The following is a 24,703-nucleotide window of genomic DNA, read 5'->3' on the forward strand; positions in this document are numbered from 1 at the left end:
TCTCCTTGTTCCTTACCTCCTCTCTCCTTGTTCCTTACCTCCTCTCTCCTTGTTTTCTTCTCTAGCCGCCCCTCTTCCTCTTTGTTCCTTACCTCCCCTCTCCTTGTTCTCTTCTCTGGAAAGGACTCCTCCTTAAGGTCCTAACCCTAAGCCCTCCCCTTCTCTCTTGTCTCACCTGGGAATTTCTGTCCTCCCTGACCACCTTCTGACCTCACATGTGTTTGTCTGTGTCTCACATGGGACTCCTCTATGTCACAGCTTGCACAAGGGGCTCCACATAAGCCTGAATTCCGTAGTGACCTCCTTTGCCTGAGTGCGGGACTCGGCTCTCTCCCCTCCACACACGAGCTGTCTCGGCCCCCCACCCTCATGACTGGTAAAGGATTGCATGCTTCTGTTGCACGATTTTTATGTGGTGTTAGTCCTTTGTTTGATGTTTCCAGTCTGGATCTCCTTTCTACAAATCTTTATTTCTGCTCTTTAGTCGTCTTGCATGTTGATAGGAAGTCCTTATACTCTTCCTCCTCTGGCTGTCTGCCATCCTGTAGGTTTCTATAGGTGTCCCCAGGTGCTGTGGAGGGGATTGTATTTACCTTCTCATGGTGATTTTTGTTTCCTCAGGTGCTGTATCTCATACCCCTGGTCAGTTTCAGGTCACATCTTCGGCTTCCCCGTTCCTTCATCACTCCGGGCCTGTTGGTGAGTATTCCAGCTTTGATATTCTGCACGGTCATGCTCAATGAATAGAGCCGTCTGGAGTGTTTATAACCTCCATTCACTGGTCAGCTTCTGCACAGTATGGGATGGAGCCTGGTGGGCACAGTATAGGGTGAGCACCCATGGCCTACACAAAGGTAGTCCATGTTCTAGGTGGAGCCTGGTGAGCACATTATAGGATGAGCACTCATGGCCTACACAAAGGTGATCTCTAGGTGGAGTCCCATGGCATAGTATAGGATGAGCACTCATGGCCTACACAAAGGTGATCTCTAGGTGGAGGCCCATGGCATAGTATAGGATGAGCACTCATGGCCTACACGAAGGTGATATCTAGGTGGAGTCTGGTGGGAAAAGTATAGGATGAGCACCCATGGCCTACATGAAGGTGATATCTAGGTGGAGTCTCATGGCATAGTATAGGATGAGCACCCATGGCCTACACAAAGGTGATCTCTAGGTGGAGTCTCATGGCTTAGTATAGGATGAGCACCCATGGCCTACACAAAGGTGATCTCTAGGTGGAGTCCCATGGCATAGTATAGGATGAGCACCCATGACCTACACAAAGGTGATCTCTAGGTGGAGTCTCATGGCATAGTATAGGATGAGCACCCATGGCCTACACATAGGTGATCTCTAGGTGGAGTCTGGTGGGCAAAGTATAGGATGAGCACTCATGGCCTACACAAAGGTGATATCTAGGTGGAGTCTGGTGGGAAATGTCATTATAATGGGGGACTTTAATTATCCAGATATAGACTGGGCAGAAGGAATAGGTCAATTATTTTCAGTATTAATTATAGTAATAGGAAACACAAGGGTAATATAAGGACACTGAATTTCAAAAGAGCCAATTTCCCGATACTGCGCTCGCTGCTAGAAAATATCAATTGGGATAGAACCCTGGGAACAAAGAAAAATGGGAGTGCTTCAAGAGCATACTAAACAAAGGGATTGGCCAGTGCATTCCAAAGGAAAATTTATTTAAAAGAGCAAAAATAAACCCTGGGTGGCTAAACTCCAACATAAAAATGCATATTAATACTAAAGAAAAGAAATGAATAAATAGGTGCGCTAAATGATAAGAAATCACAATGTGTACATAACAAATATACAAAACAAATATACAAAATGTGCTTTTCTCAAATAAGGACCAAGGTGTCCAAAAAGTGATCTTCCACAATGACGTGAATAAAACCACGTGTATGGAGTGCACAAAGTGAAACAACAAAGTCCCAAAAATTCCTGAAACAATCAAATCCAAATGGTGCTCTCAATTAAAGCTGTGAAGTCAATGAAAACTCAAAGTGCTGTGTCTTGTGCTCGTGACTGAAGATCCCGCCACCAAAGGGCTTGCCTCCTTACCAGAGATAATATATAAGTGGGCAGAAAATTCCACTACTAGGATGGCAAGAAGGAGATATCTCAGAATAAGTCACCCCCGTGGTAAGATAAAGATGGCCTCTTACCAACTTCTGGGATAGAACATGCACAGACAAAATCCACTGCTGCGAACTTCATGTATGGATCAATTGTCAGACGATGCAATCCCGCTCCTGCTATCGGTTCCTTAATTAAGTTACAGACGGGTATGGTGCCAGCTGATTGGAAAAAAAGCCAACGTGGTACCAATATTTTAAAAAGGGCCGAGATATATCCCGGGTAACTATAGGCCGGTCAGCCTAACATCAATAGTCTGCAAGATTCTGGAGGGGATGTTAAGGGACCACATACAAGACTTTAGTAATGAAAACGGTATTATTAGTAGTAATCAGCATGGATTCATGAAAAATCGTTCTTGCCAAACCAATATATTAACCTTCTGTAACGACACCCCAAAGTATGAAAGGGGTTACAGTTGTCTAGGATAATCCGCTCCCGAACACCAGGACAGCTATCGACCACTAAAATCCGCCATACATGAAGCCCATACAAATAATCCCCCCCCCCCCCCCCCCAGTACGAGACAAGGCTCCGTATTGAGGTCAAGTGAGAATAACTCTCTTCTTCTTTATTGAAAGAAACACAGCATTTATATACACTTTGAGAATACCACATGAACAATGACTGTGTAATTACATCCCTTAGTAGACAGCCAGGTGAGCTCATTAACATACTTATCAATAGTCTCAGACCCAATTAACATACTGTCCTATTTTAGACAAAAGCACTTAGTTAATCAGTAGACATTCTTTAGGAGGGGCTGCTGGAAACAATCCCCCCCCCCGCTCTCTCTGCAGCTAATACACATTGATTAGCAGACAGGGTGTCTCTCATAGTTCCTGGATGCCCAAATTGCCCAACCCCCATGCCCAAAGTGACTCCTGTCACATTTCTCCCCTTTCGGCAGGAGACACACAGAAGGAGACCCCAAACGGGTTTACGTCGAAGTTAGTCCGTAGTTCCAGTGCTCCAATGTCTGCACCCACATGAACAGAGACAGTGACAGAACGTCACTCACCCAGCCAACCTCTGCCTCTCTTGTAGAACATCTCCTCTGTGGGGAAGAAGCATGAACTGGCCCTTCTCCCAGGATTCCTTTCAGCTGCTGGAGAGAGGACAGGGTGGTGGGGCTCACTTTCTCATGCTGTTGGGGATCTGGGCCAACTGCCCAGCGTCCCTGGGGTATACAGGTGGGGATTGTAGTCTCATCCACCTGCTCAGGAAATCCATCCTTTGTAAGTTGAGGGCAGAAGCCAGCAGCACTCTGCTCTGTTGCCAGCCCTTCTGCTGGGTTGGTGTCATCATTCTGGGAAACACTCTGCTGCTGGGAAGGGACCGCCTCCTTTTCACCCTGGGCCTCCAGAACTACCACAGGTGTAGGGCAGAGGTCTTGGACCCTCTGTCCAGTTGTCAGCGCTTCTGCTGTAGAAGTTTCTTGTAACTCCACAGATGCTGCTCTTGGTGTTGGACAGAGCTCAGTGATATAAGGCCCTGATGCCAGTGGTTCTGCTGGCAAGTAAACTGCAATGCCAGTGGCCTGGCACACACCTTCCCGGGTCACCAATTGTTGCATCCAGAGGTCAGCAGCGCTATGCCTGGATGGCTGCTCATCTGCTGTAAGCTCACTGGGAGGTTCCTCCTCAGCAGAAACGTCTAATAAATCTCCAGTCTCTGGAATTGCTGAAAGTCCAGGACACAGACTGGTGGCACTTGGGCCCAGTGCCAACACTTTTGCAGATGATTTATAATCCAAATCATCCTCCGATGGAAAGTCCATTAAATTTGTAATCCGTGGTTGGGGCATGAAGATGGCTTCCTCTTCTCCCATACCTTTATCCTGCTGCTGGACAGCCGCATTCCTCCATCCAATCTCATCCTGTGCAGAAACAGGTTCATCCAGGTGAGTCAACAGTTGCTGCATCTGCCATAAAACCTCCGTATTTAAAGCTGGGGTTGCAGGTGAGCAAAGCACACTATTACTGTGCCACATTGTCGGATCTTCAGCCATGATTTCCAGACAGCTGATACTTCTGGATTTTCCCAGGTAAGGGGAGCCCAGCCCTGGCGCTGAACAGAGTCAAGCAGCCGTCTGTAGGCGATCTCCAGCTCCCATTCCTGATTGGCTAAAAACTCCAAATCTTCCAGTGCCCAGTCTATATCCATGACATCCATCATCTCTTCTCTATAATCCGCAATTTCCTCCAAACACCACTCCGAATCGCTCCCAAAGTCAGGTTTCTGGGACAGCCTCTCTAATAACAGCCCCAGGCTGTCCTAGCCAAAGCCTTCTGTTGGGCTGTTGTCTGCTTACCATGGGCACACATTCGGGTTATATACCAATGGAGTGCTCTGTAGTCCTCATCCAACCGTATCTCGGCCTGGACCAGCCTGCTTAACTCGGCTTTCCGTTCCTCATGCGGTTGTCTCCCCAAAAACTCCATTCGCACTTCGTACTGTGACCAGTACCTTTCCTGGTAGGAGGGGAATATTTTTCCCTGGCGTCGCTGCTCACGGGCAAGCACTTCTTTCCAGAGTTCCCAGCGAATTGAATTACCCAAACGTAGCAGGACCTGCTCTGACCCTGGTTCCCTGCGATCTACTGATATCTCTCGCAACCTCCTTTCGAATTCCGCTTCCATGGATTGTGTCCTCTTGTAGCTGTCCTTCTGGGCTGTGGAAGTCATCCCGCCGCTTGCCACCTATTGTAACAACACTTTTTTTTTTTTTTTCCAAAACGAATGACTCACCAGATAGCAGCAATCTGGGTCATTATATATATCACCTGAAAGTGCCCCTATCCTACATTAAATCATTGGATATGGAAAGGTTGGGAGACAAGGATTTCGGGACTTAAATTTTCATAAAATTAATTTTTATTAAACAAACACTTTAAAAACGTCTAATAATACAAGCAGATGAAAAATCTACATTGAGCATAAGACCAAAAGCGGTCGACAGTATGCGATACAGTATTACATGAGGTACTGGACCTTCATATAGTATGAAAACAATTGTGTACAGTCCATGGCGGCGGTTCCCCATCCGGGGAGGACTTTCGTGACGGAATATAGCTCAACAGGCGTCTGCCACTTACAAGGCAGGTCTAATTACCCTTACCTAAACAAAGTATTCCGCAGGACCGACATAAACATACAGGAGCGTTTGTATTTACACTCCATGTGAATATCGGCTCCCCAATTTATGAGCTCCGTGACCGTCTCTTAGTCCTCCTCGTTATATTATCAAAAGATTTCAGAATATACAATGTACAGACAAAGCAATTAGTAAGCTCCGGATGAAGCTTTCATCAAGAAGGCGAAACATGTTGAGCAAATTGTCACAAGTAATGTATACTATGTATCTACTGTAAACTTCAGCCGACCCTGCTGACTGGCACCTTGAGCATCGAGGTGTCCGCCGACAGGCTCTGTCTGCTTCGAAGTATATCACATTGGATCTATGCACAATACAACTTGTTCTGTACACAATTGTTTTCATACTATATGAAGGTCCAGTACCTCATGTAATACTGTATCGCATACTGTCGACCGCTTTTGGTCTTATGCTCAATGTAGATTTTTCATCTGCTTGTATTATTAGACGTTTTTAAAGTGTTTGTTTAATAAAAAATAATTTTATGAAAATTTAAGTCCCGAAATCCTTGTCTCCCAACCTTTCCATATCTATTGTAACAACACCCCAAAGTTTGAAAGGGGTTACAGTCGTCTAGGATAATCCGCTCCCGAACACCAGGACAGCTATCGACCACTCCAATCCACCATACATGAAGCCCATACAAATAATCCCCCCCCCCCCCCCCTCCTCAAGTACGAGACAAGGCTCTGTATTGAGGTCAAGTGAGAATAACTCTCTTCTTATTTATTGAAAGAAACACAGCATTTATATACACTTTGAGAATACCACATGAACAATGACTGTGTAATTACATCCCTTAGTAGACAGCCTTGTGAGCTCATTAACATACTTATCAATAGTCTCCGACCCAATTAACATACTGTCCTATTTTAGACAAAAGCACTTAGTTAATCAGTAGACATTCTTTAGGAGGGGCTGCTGGAAACAATCCCCCCTCTCTCTGCAGCTAATACACATTGATTAGCAGACAGGGTGTCTCTCATAGTTCCTGGACGCCCAAATTAGGAGTTGCACTTCCTGTGCCTTACAGTGTATAGGAATAAGATGGATCTCCATATTTCCTGAGAGATACTGGTAATGCATATACTGTCCCATTTGAAGTAGTCCAAACCATATTCTCAGTGTACACCACCCTCCTGGTCACCCTGCATCCATAAATGATGCAGGGTGACTTAAACATAAGAGCCACACAAGGCTGGAAATGGTGCCTCTCAACCTCTTTAAAGTAATTTGGGGTCCACAACCCCCATGCCCAAACTGACTCCTGTCACACCTTCTATGATGAAGTGAGCTGCCATCTAGATAAAGGAAAGCCTGAGGATGTGGTGTATCTGGATAAAGGAAGGCCTGTGGATGTGGTGTATCTGGATAAAGGAAGGCCTGTGGATGTGGTGTATCTGGATATAGGAAGGCCTGTGGATGTGGTGTATCTGGATATAGGAAGGCCTGTGGATGTGGTGTATCTGGATAAAGGAAGGTCTGTGGATGTGGTGTATCTGGATATAGGAAGGCCTGTGGATGTGGTGTATCTGGATAAAGGAAGGCCTGTGGATGTGGTGTATCTGGATAAAGGAAGGTCTGTGGATGTGGTGTATATGGATAAAGGAAGGCCTGTGGATGTGGTGTATCTGGACTTTGCAAAGGCCTTTGACACCATTCCCCACAAACGTTTACTGTACTGTAGAAAGGGAATACAATAAGACACATGGCCACTCACTAAAACTAGAGGAAAAACGGTTTAACCTTAAAATACGTAAGGGGTTCTTTACTGTCAGAATAGTAAGGATGTGGAATTCTCTTCCACAAGCAGTGGTACCAGCAGGGAGCATCGATGGCTTCAAAAAACTATTAGATGGGCACCTTAAAGAGCACAACATACAGGGGTATACAATGTACAACATACAGGGGTATACAATGTACAACATACAGGGGGTATACAATGTACAACATACAGAGGGTATGCACTGTACAACATACAGGGGGTATACAATGTACAACATACAGGGGGTATACAATGTACAACATACAGGGGTATACAATGTACAACATACAGGGGGTATACAATGGACAACATACAGGGGGTATACAATGTACAACATACAGGGGGTATACAATGTACAACATACAGGGGGTATACAATGTACAACATACAGGGGGTATACAATGTACAACATACAGGGGTATACAATGTGCAACATACAGGGGTATACAATGTACAACATACAGGGGTATACAATATACAACATACAGGGGGTATACAATGTACAACATACAGGGGGTATACAATGTACAACATACAGGGGGTATACAATGTACAACATACAGGGGTATACAATGTACAACATACAGGGGTATACAATGTACAACATACAGGGGTATACAATGTACAACATACAGGGGTATACAATGTACAACATACAGGGGGTATACAATGTACAACATACAGTTTGGTGGGTTACCTTTGGAACATCTACTGAAAAATAAAGTGTCCTTTTTGGGTGGACTAACCGTATTCTTCCGTTTTTCCTTTCAGATCAATTCATTCGGGCTCCTGGATTCTCTCACCTGGCATCCCTGACAAATGGTGCTTTTGGTGGTCTAGGAAACCCCACTTACAGTAAGTAGACCAGTTGGGTTGTCTTGTGTGGCTTGCTGGAAGTATTCCACATTGGTTCTTCTCTCGGTTTGGATGATGTCTGGTAACATTGTGGGTCTTGTGCTGCCTTCATACAGCATATAGTTCTTATGGAAGGGTGTAAAAGGGCTATGACACTGCGCACATTTCCAATAGAGAGAAGACTGTACACATTTCCCATATAGAGAAGACTGTACACATTTCCGATATAGAGAAGACGTCACACATTTCCCTTATGGAGAAGACGTCACACATTTCCCATATAGAGAAGACGTCACACATTTCCCTTATGGAGAAGACGTCACACATTTCCCATATAGAGAAGACGTCACACATTTCCCATACGGAGGAGACGTCCCACATTTCCCAAATAGAGAAGACGTCACACATTTCCCTTATGGAGAAGACGTCCCACATTTCCCATATGGAGAAGACGTCGTACATTTCCCATATAGAGAAGACGTCCCACATTTCCCATATGAAGAAGACGTCGCACATTTCCCATATGGAGAAGACGTTGCACATTTCCCATATGGAGAAGACGTTGCACATTTCCCATATGGAGAAGACGTTGCACATTTCCCATATAGAGAAGACGTCGCACATTTCCCATATAGAGAAGACGTCCCACATTTCCCATATGAAGAAGACGTCGCACATTTCCCATATGGAGAAGACGTTGCACATTTCCCATATAGAGAAGACGTCGCACATTTCCCATATAGAGAAGACGTCGCACATTTCCCATATGGAGAAGACGTCGCACATTTCCCATATGGAGAAGACGTTGCACATTTCCCATATGGAGAAGACGTTGCACATTTCCCATATAGAGAAGACGTCGCACATTTCCCATATAGAGAAGACTGCACGTTGTGTACAAATAACTAAATTTCTCTTTCGTTCATTGACGGACACCGCTCTGACCATTGGGTTATACTGCCCCCTACAGGGAGTAGGACACTAGGCAGACAAAAAAACTTGACCACACCTATGGGGGAGCCCCTGGGGTATATTCCCACTCTGCTATGGGCACTCAGTTTTTTTCTGCCTAGTCAGAAGTAAGGACCTTGCTCCTTGGTGGGATATCTGGTCCTGGCAATTTTTTCTTTTTAAATGGAATTTTTTTCCTTTTTATTATTTTGTTCCTGTGGAATCTACAACCAAGTGCCGGACTGAGAATCAGACTGGATAATAGATCTTTAGGATCCCCCAGTCCGCCCAGTGAGTGTGTGCATACCGCAGTTTCGCGCTAGGTCGACCACAACATAGCCCTACTGGACCGGGGCTGGCCTGCGAGTTAAATATCACGCATACGAACTGGCTTCCGCCTGAGTCGCAGCATTTCCTCCTGGGCAACAGCACCCACATTACCATGGAGCGGTGTCCTGTCCGGAGCGGTGCCCACCCTGTTCCTGGTGTGGTAAGTAGCTGTCCCCCCCTCTACCCCTGGAGGGTTTTGGGGTGGACGTGGGCCCCTCCCTGGGATGATCAGACCCCCGGGCTCCCCTCCCTCTCAGTCAGGGTCCCCCTCTTCCCGGTGGTCTATTGCAGGCTTGTGGTCGGAGGCCTTGACCCACCATATGTTTACTGCGGCTGGTTCAGCACTTAGGCCAGTATTTACTATTGCCCTGGTGTCGCAAGCTATGACAGACTGGCAAAACTTCTATGTTGAGAGCTGGAGGAGAAACAGCTCCCTCCTGCCTCTGCAGAGCTGGCGGATCAGTTGGTCCAAGGGCTAAATTTTGTGATGCCTCTTTGGATGCGGCTAACTCGATTTGTAGGCTGTCTGTCTCAGCAGTAGCCCTGCGGTGCAATATCTGGCTGAAATGATCTTCCCTTTGTTGGGGATCACCTATTTGGAGCTTCCTTGGATGACATCATTAAAGGCCTCACAGGGGGAAAGAGTACTCTTCCCCCTCAGGCTTCCAAGGGTAAAGAGTCCCATCACAGACGGGGGTCCTTCTTTTTGGCTCACAAGCGGCCTTTACGTCCCTAAGGGTCTCAAGACCAGGGATTTAAGCCCTTTAGGGCCTCCATCAGGGGTTCTAAGAGGTCTTGGCCCGGCAAACAATGAGTGAGTTCTGCCAGACCGGCGGACAAGACTTCATCCGCATGAAGGGGCACCCTCACCCGCTCCAGCTACAAGATCGAGTTTCGATCGTGTCCTCCGGAAAGGTTCTTTCCTTCCAACCTGCACTTATCCTCAGATCGTTTAGGGGATCTCTATGGGGCAGTGCAAGACTTGTTACTTCATGGGGGGATTGTTCCTGTTCCAACATCGGAATGTTTTAAGGTTTTTACTCAAACCTGTTTACAGTTCCCAGGAAGGAGGGAAAGGTATGTCCAATTCTGGACCTCATGGTGCTAAACGCTTTGTCCGAATGCAATCAATTTGCACAGTAGTGGCGACCCTACATCAAGGGGATTTTCTTGCCTCCTTCGACATCAGACGCCTACCTTCACATCCGGATATGTATCGCATACCAGCGCTTTCTCCACTTTGCCGTGGGCAAGGAGCATTATCAGTTTTTGGCATTACCCTTTTTGGCCCGGGTTCTAGCATTAATGGGTCAGCAGGGGATCGTGGTATTGGGGTACCTGGACGATCTACTGTTGCGAGCAGTCTTGGACTGCTCTATTGGACAACTTGGAAATTAATGTGCAAACTCTTAGGGAGTTTGGTTGGATTCTGAGTCTTCAGAAGTCCGCTCTAGTTCCATCCACAAGCCTGAACTATCCGGGTCCGACTCTGGACTCGGTCTCAGCCCGAGTGTTTCTTCCTCTGGAAAAACTTCAGAAGTTGCAGGAGGCAATTCTGCTTCTGCTGTCCAGCAGACGGTCATCTCTTCGGACATGCATGCGGATGCTGGGCCTGATAGTGTCTACCTTTGAGGCGGTTCCATTTGCACAGTTTCACATGAGATCTCTGCAAAATGAGATTCTGGTGAAATGGAACAAGACTCCTTAGTCTCTAGATAATCCTATCCTGTTGAGCCGGAGCATGAGGGGGTCCCTGGTTTGGTGGCTTCGTTCTCTGGCACTTCATCAGGGAAAATAATTTCTTCCCCTGTACTGGCCGGTCATCACCACAGATGCCAGCCTGTCCGGCACAGAGTGTGCTCAGGGGGTCTGGACTCTGAAAGAGTCCAGGCTACCGACCAATGTACTGCAGCTCCGAACGATCAGACTTTGGATCATTGGACAAATCGTCTCCAGGGGTATCCGGTACGGATTCAATCAGACAATGCCACCGCCTTGGCCTACGTCAATCACCAAGGGAGCACAAGAAGTGTCCTGGCGGCTCTGGAAGTAGCCGGCATTCTAAAGTGGGCAGAACGATTCGTTTCAGCGCTTTCTGCTGTGCATATTCCAGGAGTGTAAAATTTGCAGGCGGACTACCTCAGTCGACAGGCGTTGGACCAAGGGGAATGGTCACTTAATCCCGAGGTGTTCCATCAGTTTTGTCTCCAATGGGGTACTCCCAAAGTGGATCTGTTGGCCTCTCCCCTCAACAGGAAAGCGCAGAGGTTTGGGATCCTCTAGCCCACATTACAGATGATTTAGTGGCTCCTTGGAGTCAGTATTGTCTGATTTACTCCTCTCAAGACTCCTGCGCAGGATCAAGGCAGAAGGGATTCCAGTCATCCTAGTGGCTCCAGACTGGCCACGCTGATCTGGTACGGCTGGTCGCCGATGCTCCTTGGAGACTTCCTCCCAGGGTAGATCTGCTGTCCCAAGGGCCAATCTTCCATCCTGCTTTACAGTTGCTGGCTTTAGCGGCTTGACTGTTGAAAGCCAGGTGCTGAAGGATAGGGGGTTGTCTGACTTGGTGATTCCTACGCTGTTAAAAGCTAGTAAATCTACTTCTAGAAAGATTTACCATCGTACTTGGAAGAGGTACATTACGTGGTGTGAGTCTCTCAGGGTTCAACCTCGCTCCTTTTCGGTGACTCGGATTTTGGCTTTCCTCTAATGAGGGGGTGAGCAGCACCTGGCCTTGAGTACCATCAAGGGCCAGGTCTCGACCTTGAAGGTTTTTTTTCAATGTCTGTTGGCCACACACTCCTTGGTGCGTACTTGTCTCCAGGGAGTGAGACACTTGGTTCCGCCATTGCGGTCTCCATTGCCGCCATGGGACCTCAATTTGGTGTTAGTTCTCCAGAAGCCTGCCTTAGAAAAAATTTGGGACATTCCCCTGCTTACGTTGTCCCAGAAGGTGTCCTTATTGGGGCAATTACTTCTGTGCACAGGGTGTCTTAACTGGCGGTCGTTCACCTTACCTGGTGGTTCACAGAGATAAGGTGGCTCTTTGACCCTGTCCGTCATTCCTTCCAAGGTCGTCTCTGATTTTCATCTGAATGAAGACATTGTCTTGCCTTCCCTGTGTCCCAGGCCTAAGCATCCTAAGGAAGTGGTTTGGGCAAAAATGGTGTACCTGGCAGCTACTGAGTCTTTTAGAAAGTCAGACTCACTATTTGTCCTCACGGATGGACCTCGCAGGGGGCTGGCTGCTTCTGTTGCGACCATTTCCAGATGGGTCAGACCGATGGTTCAGGCCTATTCAATTAAGGGTCAGGTTCCTCCTTTCCCTGTTAAGGCGCATTCTACGCCTCCTGGACCTTCCGTCATCAGGCATCAGTGATCTAGGTTTGCAAGGCAGCTCTTTGGTCGTCAGTGCACACGTTCACAAAGGTTTATAAAGTGGATGTTTTGGCATCTGCGGATGCTTCTTTTGGCTGCAAAGTTTTGCAGGCTGACGTTTAGAGGACTTGTCCTCTTTGCGGGTGTTTTTCTATGTTTTGTTCAGCTGAGCTCCAGTTGTTAATTGAACTCCAAGTTACCTTGTTGGTTATGTTTAGCCTTGGTGAAGTTTTTTTCTACTGTTCCCACCCTCATGTTTGACACTGCTTTGGGACATCCCAATGGTCATGAAGATGAAGAGCTGTGTCCATCAATGAACGAAAGAGAAAATGGGATTTTTGACTTACCGTAAAATCCATTTCTCTGATGTTCATTGACGGACACAGCACCCGCCCCTCTGTGGAGTTGGGTTTTTTCTTCTGACACTGCTTGTTACAAAACTAAATACCTATAGCAGAGAGTGGGATTATACCCCCAGGGACTGTCCCATAGGTGTGGTCAAGTTTTTTTGTCTGCCTAGTTGTCCTACTCCTGTAGGATTCAGTATAACCCTATGGTCATGAAGATGAAGAGTCAATGAACATCAGAGAAATGGATTTTACGGTAAGTCAAATATCCCATTTCTCTACATTTTCTAGTGAGGAGAGAGTCTTTAATGTAAGGGTCATGATTACTGGGTAGAGGTGAACGTGATAGATGGGGGAACCAGTCCAGTATTATGGAGAGGGTAGTGGGTATGTTTTGAAGGCTGTAGGGGTTGGGTAGAGTAGGTAGTAGGTACATTTTAAAGGCTCTGGGGGTTGGGGGGAGAAGCTAGTGGATATGATTTGGATACTCCAGGGCTTGGGTAGAGTAGGTAGTAGATATGATTTGAAGGCTGTAGGGGGTGGGTATGATTTAAAGGCTCTAGGGGTTGGGTGTAGAGGGTAGTGGATATGATTTGGAGGGTCCGGGGGTTGGATAGAGTAGGTAGTAGATATGATTTGAAGGCTGTAGGGGGTGGGTATGATTTAAAGGCTCTAGGGGTTGGGTGGAGAGGGTAGTGGATATGATTTGGAGGGTCCGGGGGTCGGGTAGAGTAGGTAGTAGATGTGTTTTGAGGGCTTCGGGGGTTGGGTGGAGTAGATGGTGGGTATGATGTAAAGGCTCCAGGGTTTGGGTGGAGTAGGTACTGGGTAATTTTTGAAGGCTGTAGGCATTGGGTATAGTAAGTAGTGTGTATGTTTTGAAGGATCCAGGGGTTGGGGGGAGAGGGGGTAGTGGATATGATTTGAAGGCTCCAGGGGTTGGGTGGAGAAGGTAGTAGGTATGATTTGAAGGGTCCCTGGGTTGGGTAGAGTAGGTAGTAGGTATGATTTGAAGACTCCAGGGGTTGGGTGGAGAAGGTTGTAAATATGATTTGAAGGCTCCAGGGGTTGGGTAGAGTAGGTAGTAGGTATGATTTGAAGGGTCCCTGGGTTGGGTAGAGTAGGTAGTAGGTATGATTTGAAGGCTCCAGGGGTTGGGTAGAATAGGTCGTGGGTATGTTTTGAAGGCTCTAGGGCAGTGATCTCCAAATTACGGCCCTCCAGCTGTTTGCGGAACTACACGTCCCATGAGACATTGTAAAACTCTGACATTCACAGACATGACTAGGCTTGATAGGAATTGTAGTTCCTGAATAACTGGAGCTCGGAGACCCCTGCTCCAGGGGTTGGGTGGAGTAAGTAGTTGGTATAATTATAGACTCCCAGGGCTTGGGTGGAATAAGTAGTGGGTATAATTTGAAGGCTCCAGGGGTTGGGTGGAGAGGGTAGTGGGGATGTTTTGTAGGCTCCAGTGGTTGGGTGGAGTAGGTATGATTTAAAGGCTGCAGGGTTAGGGTAGAGTAGGTAGTGGGTGTGATTTGAAGGCTGTAGAAATTGGGTGGAGAGGGTAGTGGGTATGATTTGAAGGCTGTAGGGGTTGGGTGGAGAGGGTAGTAGGTATGGTTTGAGGGCTCCAGGGGTTGGGCGTAGAGGGTAGTGGGTATGATTTGAAGGCTGTAGGGTTGGGTGGAGTAGGTAGGGGGTAGGATTTGAAGGCTGTAGGGGGCGGGGGAGTAGGTAGTGGGTGTAATTTGAAGGCTGTAGGGGTTGGTTGGAGTAGGTAGTGGGTATGATTTGAGGGCTCCAGGGGTTGGGGTATAATAGGTAGTAGGTATGATTTAAAGGCTCCAGGGGTTGGGTAAAATAGGTAGTGGGTATGTTTTGAATGCTGTAGGGGTTGGGTGGAGAAGGTAGTGGGTATGATTTGAAGGGTGTAGGGATTGGGTGGAGAGGGTAGTGGGTATGATTTGAAGGGTGCAGGGGTTGGGTGGAGAGGGTAGTGGGTATGATTTGAGGGCTCCAGGGGTTGGGCGTAGAGGGTAGTGGGTATGATTTGTAGGGTTGGGTGGGGTAGGTAGGGGGTAGGATTTGAAGGCTGTAGGGGGGGAGGGAGTAGGTAGTGGGTGTAATTTGAAGGCTGTAGGGGTTGGTTGGAGTAGGTAGTAGGTATGAATTGAGGGCTCCAGGGGTTGGGGTATAGTAGGTAGTAGGTATGATTTTAAGGCTCCAGGGGTTGGGTAAAATAGGTAGTGGGTATGTTTTGAAGGCTGTAGGGGTTGGGTAGAGTAGGTAGTAGGTATGATTTTAAGGCTCTAAGGATTGTGTAGAGGTAGTGGGTATTAGGTTTAGATTGGTGTGTAGAGGCTCCAATTCTCAGCTGGAGGTAGCACAGTAAGGAATTTTGAAGGCTCCAGGGGTTGGGTGGAGAGGGTAGTGGGTATGATTATAGGGGTGTAGGGGTTGGGTGGAGAGGGTAGTGGGTATGATTTGAAGGCTGTAGGGATTGGGTGGAGTAGGTAGTGGGTATGATTTGAAGGGTGTAGGGGTTGGTTGGGGTAGAGGGTATGATTTGAAGGGTGTAGGGGTTGGGTGGAGAGGGTAATGGGAGTGATTTGAAGGGTGTAGGGGTTGGGTGGAGAGGGTAGTGGGTATGATTTGAAGGGTGTAGGGGTTGGTTGGGATAGAGGGTATGATTTGAAGGGTGTAGGGGTTGGGTAGAGTAGGTAGTGGGTATGATTTGAAGGCTCCAGGGGTTGGGTGGAGAGGGTAGTGGGTATGATTTGAAGGCTCCAGGGGTTGGGTAGAGTAGGTAGTGGGTATGATTTGAAGGGTGTAGGGGTTAGGTGGAGTAGGTAGTGGGTATGATTTGAAGGCTCCAGGGGTTGGGTGGAGAGGGTAGTGGGTATGATTTGAAGGGTGTAGGGGTTGGGTGGAGAGGGTAGTGGGTATGATTTGAAGGGTGTAGGGGTTGGGTGGAGAGGGTAGTGGGTATGATTTGAAGGGTGTAGGGGTTGGGTGGAGAGGGTAGTGGGAGTGATTTGAAGGGTGTAGGGGTTGGGTGGAGTATGTAGTGGGAGTGGTTTTGAAGGGTGTAGGGGTTGGTTGGTGTAGAGGGTATGATTTGAAGGGTGTAGGGGTTGGGTGGAGAGGGTAGTGGGTATGATTTTAAGGGTGTAGGGGTTGGGTGGAGAGGGTAGTGGGTATGATTTTAAGGGTGTAGGGGTTGGGTGGAGTAGGTAGTGGGTATGATTTGAAGGGTGTAGGGGTTGGGTGGAGAGGGTAGTGGGTATGATTTGAAGGGTGTAGGGGTTGGGTGGAGAGGGTAGTGGGTATGATTTGAAGGGTGTAGGGGTTGGGTGGAGAGGGTAGTGGGTATGATTTGAATGGTGTAGGGGTTGGGTGGAGAGGGTAGTGGGTATGATTTGAAGGGTGTAGGGATTGGGTGGAGAGGGTAGTGGGTATGATTTGAAGGGTGTAGGGATTGGGTGGAGAGGGTAGTGGGTATGATTTGAAGGGTGTAGGGGTTGGGTGGAGTAGGTAGTGGGTATGATTTGAAGGCTCCAGGGGTTGGGTGAAGAGGGTAGTGGGTATGATTTTGAAGGGTGTAGGGATTGGGTGGGGAGGGTAGTGGGTATGATTTGAAGGGTGTAGGGATTGGGTGGAGAGGGTAGTGGGTATGATTTGAAGGGTGTAGGGGTTGGGTGGAGTAGGTAGTGGGTATGATTTGAAGGCTCCAGGGGTTGGGTGGAGAGGGTAGTGGGTATGATTTGAAGGGTGTAGGGGTTGGGTGGAGTAGGTAGTGGGTATGATTTGAAGGGTGTAGGGGTTGGGTGGAGAGGGTAGTGGGTATGATTTGAAGGGTGTAGGGGTTGGGTGGAGAGGGTAGTGGGTATGATTTGAAGGGTGTAGGGGTTGGGTGGAGAGGGTAGTGGGTATGATTTGAAGGGTGTAGGGGTTGGGTGGAGAGGGTAGTGGGTATGATTTGAATGGTGTAGGGGTTGGGTGGAGAGGGTAGTGGGTATGATTTGAAGGGTGTAGGGATTGGGTGGAGAGGGTAGTGGGTATGATTTGAAGGGTGTAGGGATTGGGTGGAGAGGGTAGTGGGTATGATTTGAAGGGTGTAGGGGTTGGGTGGAGTAGGTAGTGGGTATGATTTGAAGGCTCCAGGGGTTGGGTGAAGAGGGTAGTGGGTATGATTTTGAAGGGTGTAGGGATTGGGTGGGGAGGGTAGTGGGTATGATTTGAAGGGTGTAGGGATTGGGTGGAGAGGGTAGTGGGTATGATTTGAAGGGTGTAGGGGTTGGGTGGAGTAGGTAGTGGGTATGATTTGAAGGCTCCAGGGGTTGGGTGGAGAGGGTAGTGGGTATGATTTGAAGGGTGTAGGGATTGGGTGGAGAGGGTAGTGGGTATGATTTGAAGGGTGTAGGGATTGGGTGGAGAGGGTAGTGGGTATGATTTGAAGGGTGTAGGGGTTGGGTGGAGTAGGTAGTGGGTATGATTTGAAGGCTCCAGGGGTTGGGTGGAGAAGGTAGTGGGTATGATTTGAAGGGTGTAGGGGTTGGGTGGAGAGGGTAGTGGGTATGATTTGAAGGGTGTAGGGATTGGGTGGAGAGGGTAGTGGGTATGATTTGAAGGGTGTAGGGGTTGGGTGGAGAGGGTAGTGGGTATGATTTGAAGGGTGTAGGGGTTGGGTGGAGAGGGTAGTGGGTATGATTTGAAGGGTGTAGGGGTTGGGTGGAGAGGGTAGTGGGTATGATTTGAAGGGTGTAGGGGTTGGGTGGAGAGGGTAGTGGGTATGATTTGAAGGGTGTAGGGGTTGGGTGGAGAGGGTAGAGGGTATGAATTGAAGGGTGTAGGGGTTGGTTGGGGTTGAGGGTAGTGGGTATGATTTGAAGGCTCCAGGGGTTGGGTGGAGAGGGTAGTGGGTATGATTTGAAGGGTGTAGGGGTTGGTTGGGGTAGAGGGTATGATTTGAAGGGGGTAGGGATTGGGTGGAGTAGGTAGTGGGTATGATTTGAAGGGTGTAGGGGTTGGGTGGAGAGGGTAGTGGGTATGATTTGAAGGGTGTAGGGGTTGGGAGGAGAGGGTAGTGGGAGTGATTTGAAGGGTGTAGGGGTTGGGTGGAGTAGGTAGTGGGTATGATTTGAAGGGTGTAGGGGTTGGGTGGAGAGGGTAGTGGGTATGATTTGAAGGGTGTAGGGGTTGGGTGGAGTAGGTAGTGGGAGTGATTTGAAGGCTCCAGGGGTTGGGTGGAGAGGGTAGTGGGTATGATTTGAAGGGTGTAGGGGTTGGTTGGGGTAGAGGGTATGATTTGAAGGGTGTAGGGGTTGGGTGGAGTAGGTAGTGGGTATGATTTGAAGGGTGTAGGGGTTGGGTGGAGAGGGTAGTGGGTATGATTTGAAGGGTGTAGGGGTTGGGTGGAGAGGGTAGTGGGTATGATTTGAAGGGTGTAGGGGTTGGGTGGAGTAGGTAGTGGGAGTGATTTGAAGGGTGTAGGGGTTGGGTGGAGAGGGTAGTGGGTATGATTTGAAGGGTGTAGGGGTTGGTTGGGGTAGAGGGTATGATTTGAAGGGTGTAGGGATCGGGTGGAGTAGGTAATGGGTATTGGTATGTAGATTTTGGGCTAGAGGTATCTCAGTAGGGGAATTGTGAAGGCGTAGTCCACTTTGTCTCTTCCACACCTTGCTTAGGAAGACCCGCGTTTCTGGAGATAAATAATCACCCCCGAACTTTCCTTCTAGATCCCTCCTCGGTGTTCAGTCAGAAGGAAGCCTCTACGGTTCATAACTTCCCTAATCCACACGATCCTTGGAATCGGTTGCACCGCACTCCACCTTCCTTTCCTGTGGCACCACCTCAGATGTGTGGTAAAGTCGGGGACTTGGATCCACACGCAGTCCATATGAAGGAGGAGAAGGAGCGGTAGGTGAAGTCTCTGGTGGGTTTTTAGGTCTTCGATGGATTCTCATTTCTAATCATCTTCTTGTTTTTGCCATCACAGGGATTTACTTTACTCTCGTTTGCCTCCACGGATGTCCCCTCTAACACAAACCCCCCGCATCCCGGGCACTGAGGACCGTGGCCCCAGCCGTAACCTCTCCCCTTATGTTGCGGTGAGACCCGGGAGCAGCTCGGAGATGAAACCTCGTCTGACGCCGGACCATCCTTCCAAAGTGAAAGTGAAGGAGGAACCGGAACTGCTGAGCTTCGAGGTGGGACGCTCACCCCTACCGGGACTCCACTTGCCCCATCCGTCTCCCCCTTTTGAAAGGCTGCGAGGATCTTTTCTTGGGGAGCAGTACCCCAATGCACTGGAAGCCTGGAGAGATGTGTACCGTAGAGCGGACCCGCCTCCTCTCCGCTTGCCCTCCGCGGCTCCCCAGCGTCTGTATGAACAGCGAGAGGAACGAGCCCACATACTGCGGGAGGACTTTGAACGAGCGCGCCTTTATGGGCTACCCACCCACATCGCCATGCAGCCCGCTACTCCGTCAATGCTGGGCCAGCTCTACCATCATCCTGGAACTGGACTGCTTAGCAAAACTCCGCCCATTAATCTGCTGAGTGCTCCACCTCCCCTTATATCTACATCGCGGCCGGGGTCCCCTCCCCGCAGGGACCTTTATAAGGACAGAGACTGCAGATAGGACTGGTCCCATCTACTCTTGTACATATTTATATATTCAAAACCCCCTCCTCCCCTCCCCCCCAGTGCCCCTCCCCCGGGGCTTTTGTACATTTTTATGGTATAATGTGATTTTCAGCACTGTGTTCCCTTATGACCATTCCTTTTTACAGGGCTGGGTGGGGGTGGGGGGAGAACCTCTGTACCCAGGACTTCAATAAACCTTCTCTCCGTATTCCACCCCGCCATGGCTCTTTTATACAAATACCTTCGGAAAATGCTGCTTGCCTGGTTGCTGTGCAGATTTGTTCTTGAGTCAGGTGATGTAAAGTGTGACTGCCAGGCAAGCGGCATTTCTCTATCATTTATTGAAGGACACAACTTCACTATTTCATGGATGGGTTTGATGTCGCCACCTACAGGAGCCGAACACTAGGTGCAACTTACACTAAGGGAAAGCCCCTCTGGAGGTGGCCAAGAGGAGGCCAATGGGCTGGGTGTTCAAGTTGTCTCCATCCAATGGGGACCAGTGCTCTGAGTGTACTTGTCTCCTCTGTCCAATGGGGGCCAGTGCTCTGAGTGTACTTGTCTCCTCTTCCCAATGGGGGCCAGTGGGCTGGGTGTTCAAGTTATCTCCTCTTCCCAATGGGGGCCAGTGGGCTGGGTGTTCGAGTTATCTTCTCTGTCCAACGGGGGCCAGTGGGCTGGGTGTTGGAGTTGTCTCCTCCCTCCGATGGGGGCCAGTGGGCTGGGTGTTGGAGTTGTCTTCTCTGTCCAACGGGGGCCAGTTTGCTGGGTGTTCGAGTTATCTTCTCCGTCCAACGGGGGCCAGTGGGCTGGGTGTTGGAGTTGTCTCCTCCCTCCGATGGGGGCCAGTGGGCTGGGTGTTTGAGTTGTCTTCTCCGTCCAATGGGGGCCAGTAGGCTGGGTGTTGGAGTTGTCTCCTCCCTCCAATAGGGGCCAGTGGGCTGGGTGTTGGAATTGTGTCCTCCCTCCGATGGGGGCCAGTGGGCTGGGTGTTGGAATTGTGTCCTCCGTCCAATGGGGGCCAGTGGGCTGGGTGTTGGAATTGTCTCCTCCCTCCGATGGGGACACAAAGAGGTTCATAAACCCAACTTCTTGATTTTGCCTGATCAGGAGATGAGGGGATTAAACTCCTTCCTGATCCAGACTGACACCAGGAAACAATCGTATGGGGGACCAAAGAAGATTTCTCCTCAGAATAGGGGGGGGGGTAAGGGTAGATTTCTTCTTACAATAGGAATGACAGGGGCAGCTTTGTCCTCAGGATAGGGGTGATAGGGGCAGATTTCTCCTCAGGATAGGGGTGATAGGGGCAGATTTCTCCTCAGGATAGGGGTGATAGGGGCAGATTTCTCCTCAGGATAGGGGTGATAGGGGCAGATTTCCCCTCAGGATAGGGGTGATAGGGGCAGATTTCCCCTCAGGATAGGGGTGATAGGGGCAGATTTCTCCTCAGGATAGGGGTGATAGGGGCAGATTTCCCCTCAGGATAGGGGTGATAGGGGCAGATTTCTCCTCAGGATAGGGGTGATAGGGGCAGATTTCCCATCAGGATAGGGTTGATAGGGGCAGATTTCCCCTCAGGATAGGGGTGATAGGGGCAGATTTCTCCTCAGGATAGGGGCAGATTTCTCCTCAGGATAGGGGCAGATTTCTCCTCAGGATAGGGGTAATAGGGGCAGATTTCTCCTCAGGATAGGAGAGACGAGGGCCGCTTTCTCCTCCGGATAGGCGAGACGAGGGCCGCTTTCTCCTCCGGATAGGAGAGACGAGGGCCGCTTTCTCCTCCGGATAGGAGAGACGGGGGCCGCTTTCTCCTCCGGATAGGAGAGACGAGGGCCGCTTTCTCCTCCGGATAGGAGAGACGAGGGCCGCTTTCTCCTCCGGATAGGAGAGACGAGGGCCGCTTTCTCCTCCGGATAGGAGAGACGAGGGCCGCTTTCTCCTCCGGATAGGAGAGACGAGGGCCGCTTTCTCCTCCGGATAGGAGAGACGAGGGCCGCTTTCTCCTCCGGATAGGAGAGACGAGGGCCGCTTTCTCCTCCGGATAGGAGAGACGAGGGCCGCTTTCTCCTCCGGATAGGAGAGACGAGGGCCGCTTTCTCCTCCGGATAGGAGAGACGAGGGCCGCTTTCTCCTCCGGATAGGAGAGACGAGGGCCGCTTTCTCCTCCGGATAGGAGAGACGAGGGCCGCTTTCTCCTCCGGATAGGAGAGACGAGGGCCGCTTTCTCCTCCGGATAGGAGAGACGAGGGCCGCTTTCTCCTCCGGATAGGAGAGACGAGGGCCGCTTTCTCCTCCGGATAGGAGAGACGAGGGCCGCTTTCTCCTCCGGATAGGAGAGACGAGGGCCGCTTTCTCCTCCGGATAGGAGAGACGAGGGCCGCTTTCTCCTCCGGATAGGAGAGACGAGGGCCGCTTTCTCCTCCGGATAGGAGAGACGAGGGCCGCTTTCTCCTCCGGATAGGAGAGACGAGGGCCGCTTTCTCCTCCGGATAGGAGAGACGAGGGCCGCTTTCTCCTCCGGATAGGAGAGACGAGGGCCGCTTTCTCCTCCGGATAGGAGAGACGAGGGCCGCTTTCTCCTCCGGATAGGAGAGACGAGGGCCGCTTTCTCCTCCGGATAGGAGAGACGAGGGCCGCTTTCTCCTCCGGATAGGAGAGACGAGGGCTGCTTTCTCCTCCGGATAGGAGAGACGAGGGCCAGTCTCTCCTCCGGATAGGAGAGACGAGGGCCAGTCTCTCCTCCGGATAGGAGAGACGAGGGCCAGTCTCTCCTCCGGATAGGAGAGACGAGGGCCAGTCTCTCCTCCGGATAGGGGTGACTAGGACAGATTTCTCAGGATAGGGGTGACCAGGGCAGATTTCTCCTCAGGAAAGGGGTGATGGGGGCAGATTTCCCCTCAGGATAGGGGTGATGGGGGCAGATTTCCCCTCAGGATAGGGGTGATGGGGGCAGATTTCCCCTCAGGATAGGGGTGATGGGGGCAGATTTCCCCTCAGGATAGGGGTGATAGGGGCAGATTTCTCCTCAGGATAGGGGTGATAGGGGCAGATTTCTCCTCGGGATAGGGGCAGATTTCTCCTCAGGATAGGGGTGATAGGTGAGGATTTCTCCTCTGTATAGGGGTGACCAGGGCAGATTTCTCCTCAGGATAGGGGTGATAGGGGCAGATTTCTCCTCGTGATAGGGGCAGATTACTCTTCAGGAAAGGGGTGACCAGGGCAGATTCCTCCTCAGGATAGGAGTGAAAAGGGCAGATTTCTCTGTCGCTCATTGACAGACGCAGTCCTCTTTGATTAATATCAAATTAGGTTATACTGCCCTCTACAGGAGTAGGACACTAGGCAGAAGGAAAACGTTCTGGCCACACCTTAGGGGCAGTCCCAGGGGGTATATCCTCTCTCTCTCTGCTACAGGATGTCAGTTTTTTTCTGTCTAGTCAGGAGTAAGGACCTAAGTTCCTTGCTGGGATCTTTGGTCCTGGCAAGATTTTTTTAGAAAAATTTTTTTTAGGCAGCTTTTTTCTCCAGTTGTTCCTGTGAGATCTTCAAGCAATTATGCTGGAGCCGGGCGACGGGCTGGATGTTGAGATCCAGTGGTCACCCCAGTCAGCCTACGAGCGCGTGCAGACCATAGCTCCGCGCTGGGTCGGCCGCGACATAGTCCCACTGGACAGGGACTGACCCTGCGAGTTAAACGTCTCGCCGGGACGCCGACGACCAGTTGGAAACTGAGTCGCGGCGTCCGTAATGGTCGACAGCCCCCCCACCTCGGTGGAGAAGGGGTTCTGTCAGGAGTTGGCGCCCGCCTGGTTCCGCTATGTTGAGTAAAATGTTCCCCCTCTCCCCCTGACGGGTTTGTGGGTGGACGCGGGCCCCTCCCTGGGATGATCGGACCCTCATGATCCTGGGTCCCCCCTCCATCCTATAACAGGTGTCACAGATCCCCCTCTAGAGGGTGATTTAGTGAATGAGAACCAGGAGGCTTGGTTTGGGAGCTGACTATCGGAAGTCATTGTATGAGTGGGCACTGTAAAGGGACCATGACTGAAGTCAGTGGCTGACATTACTGTTAGGATGGCCATGTAAGAGGGTGATATGATCCTACCTTATACATAGGTTGCAATTGCCTGGACACCGCCATCCGCCGCCACCATCCTCCCGCAGGCCGCACAATATAGCAGGCCGCTGCCATCTTTCCACAGGGGCCCGCAGGGCCGCCATCTTGGCGTAGCCTCGTGTCTCCGGCATGGGGGCGGCCATTTTAGAGTTGACCAGCTACCTCGAGGGTAGCATGGGAGGCGCCGGAAGGCGTGTAAAGGGGCGGAGCCGCCTCCTTTACCCGGGAAAACGATCCAAAAGACTTCCTGTCTGTAAGAGACAGCGCTCAGAGTAGGTTGGTAGAAGCTTCTGTGCATCAGGTGGTGAGCCCTTGGGGTCTCTCTCTCTCTCTGTGGGGTCCGAAGCATGTAACACTGAGGGGCGCTGTTGCGCTGGGGGATTACAAAAAAAAAAAAAAAGTTTTTTCTTTGCAATTATTTTTTGTTTGCTGGCAAGTGTCTTGGATTAATCATGGACCCTGCCACACATGTATCCCCACCTGATCCCCTCGAGGTGGCCGCAGGACCCTCCAGTGCCCCACTTATGATTGATGCATTATCAGCAGTTTTGGAATCTTTGGTATCCCGGGTGGAGGTGGCCTGTCAGGGGACGGGGGGCAAGAAAGCGACCCCCGCCTACCCCTATTTCATCTGATACTTCAGATATGGATTCTGAGCTTGTCACTGCAGCTGCAGGTCCCTCTTCTGGGGCTGCTGTCTCAGGTAATGCTCCCTCAGATAGTGAGGAGGACGGTTCTGCCTCCGCCATAGCACATGAAGAGGCGTTGGTGGACGCACTAGTTGTGTCTGTCCGGGAAACCTTAAGCCTGGAGGTTACACCGGCAGAGGTAGCTGATACTGAAATTCCTTTTGGTACCAGCAAGCCTACCAAAATGGCGAAGGTTTTTCCCTTGCCCAAATGTTTTGGTAATCTAATTAAGGAAGAATGGGATCGTCCGAAACGAACCCCTGCTATTTCCAAACGCATTGCTAGACGCTATCCGTT

General features: G+C 49.9%; 1 protein-coding gene across 5 annotated transcripts in view; it reads left to right on the forward strand.

Moving 5' to 3' along the window:
- FBRS (fibrosin) overlaps nucleotides 1–19,715 on the forward strand; it is an 89,886-nt gene extending 70,171 nt beyond the window's left edge. For all 5 annotated transcript variants that reach the window (XM_082261057.1, XM_082261060.1, XM_082261059.1 and 2 more), the window contains 5 exons: nucleotides 259–376; nucleotides 622–699; nucleotides 7,853–7,936; nucleotides 18,687–18,867; nucleotides 18,947–19,715. In XM_082261057.1, coding sequence (XP_082117183.1) covers nucleotides 259–376; nucleotides 622–699; nucleotides 7,853–7,936; nucleotides 18,687–18,867; nucleotides 18,947–19,592 — 1,107 coding nt within the window. In that variant the 3' untranslated portion in view covers nucleotides 19,593–19,715. The remainder of the gene's footprint in view (nucleotides 1–258; nucleotides 377–621; nucleotides 700–7,852; nucleotides 7,937–18,686; nucleotides 18,868–18,946) is intronic.
- Nucleotides 19,716–24,703: the final 4,988 nt, after the last annotated feature.

Source organism: Pelophylax lessonae, assembly GCF_965119305.1.
Source record: "Pelophylax lessonae genome assembly, chromosome: 6".
NCBI lineage: Eukaryota > Metazoa > Chordata > Amphibia > Anura > Ranidae > Pelophylax > Pelophylax lessonae.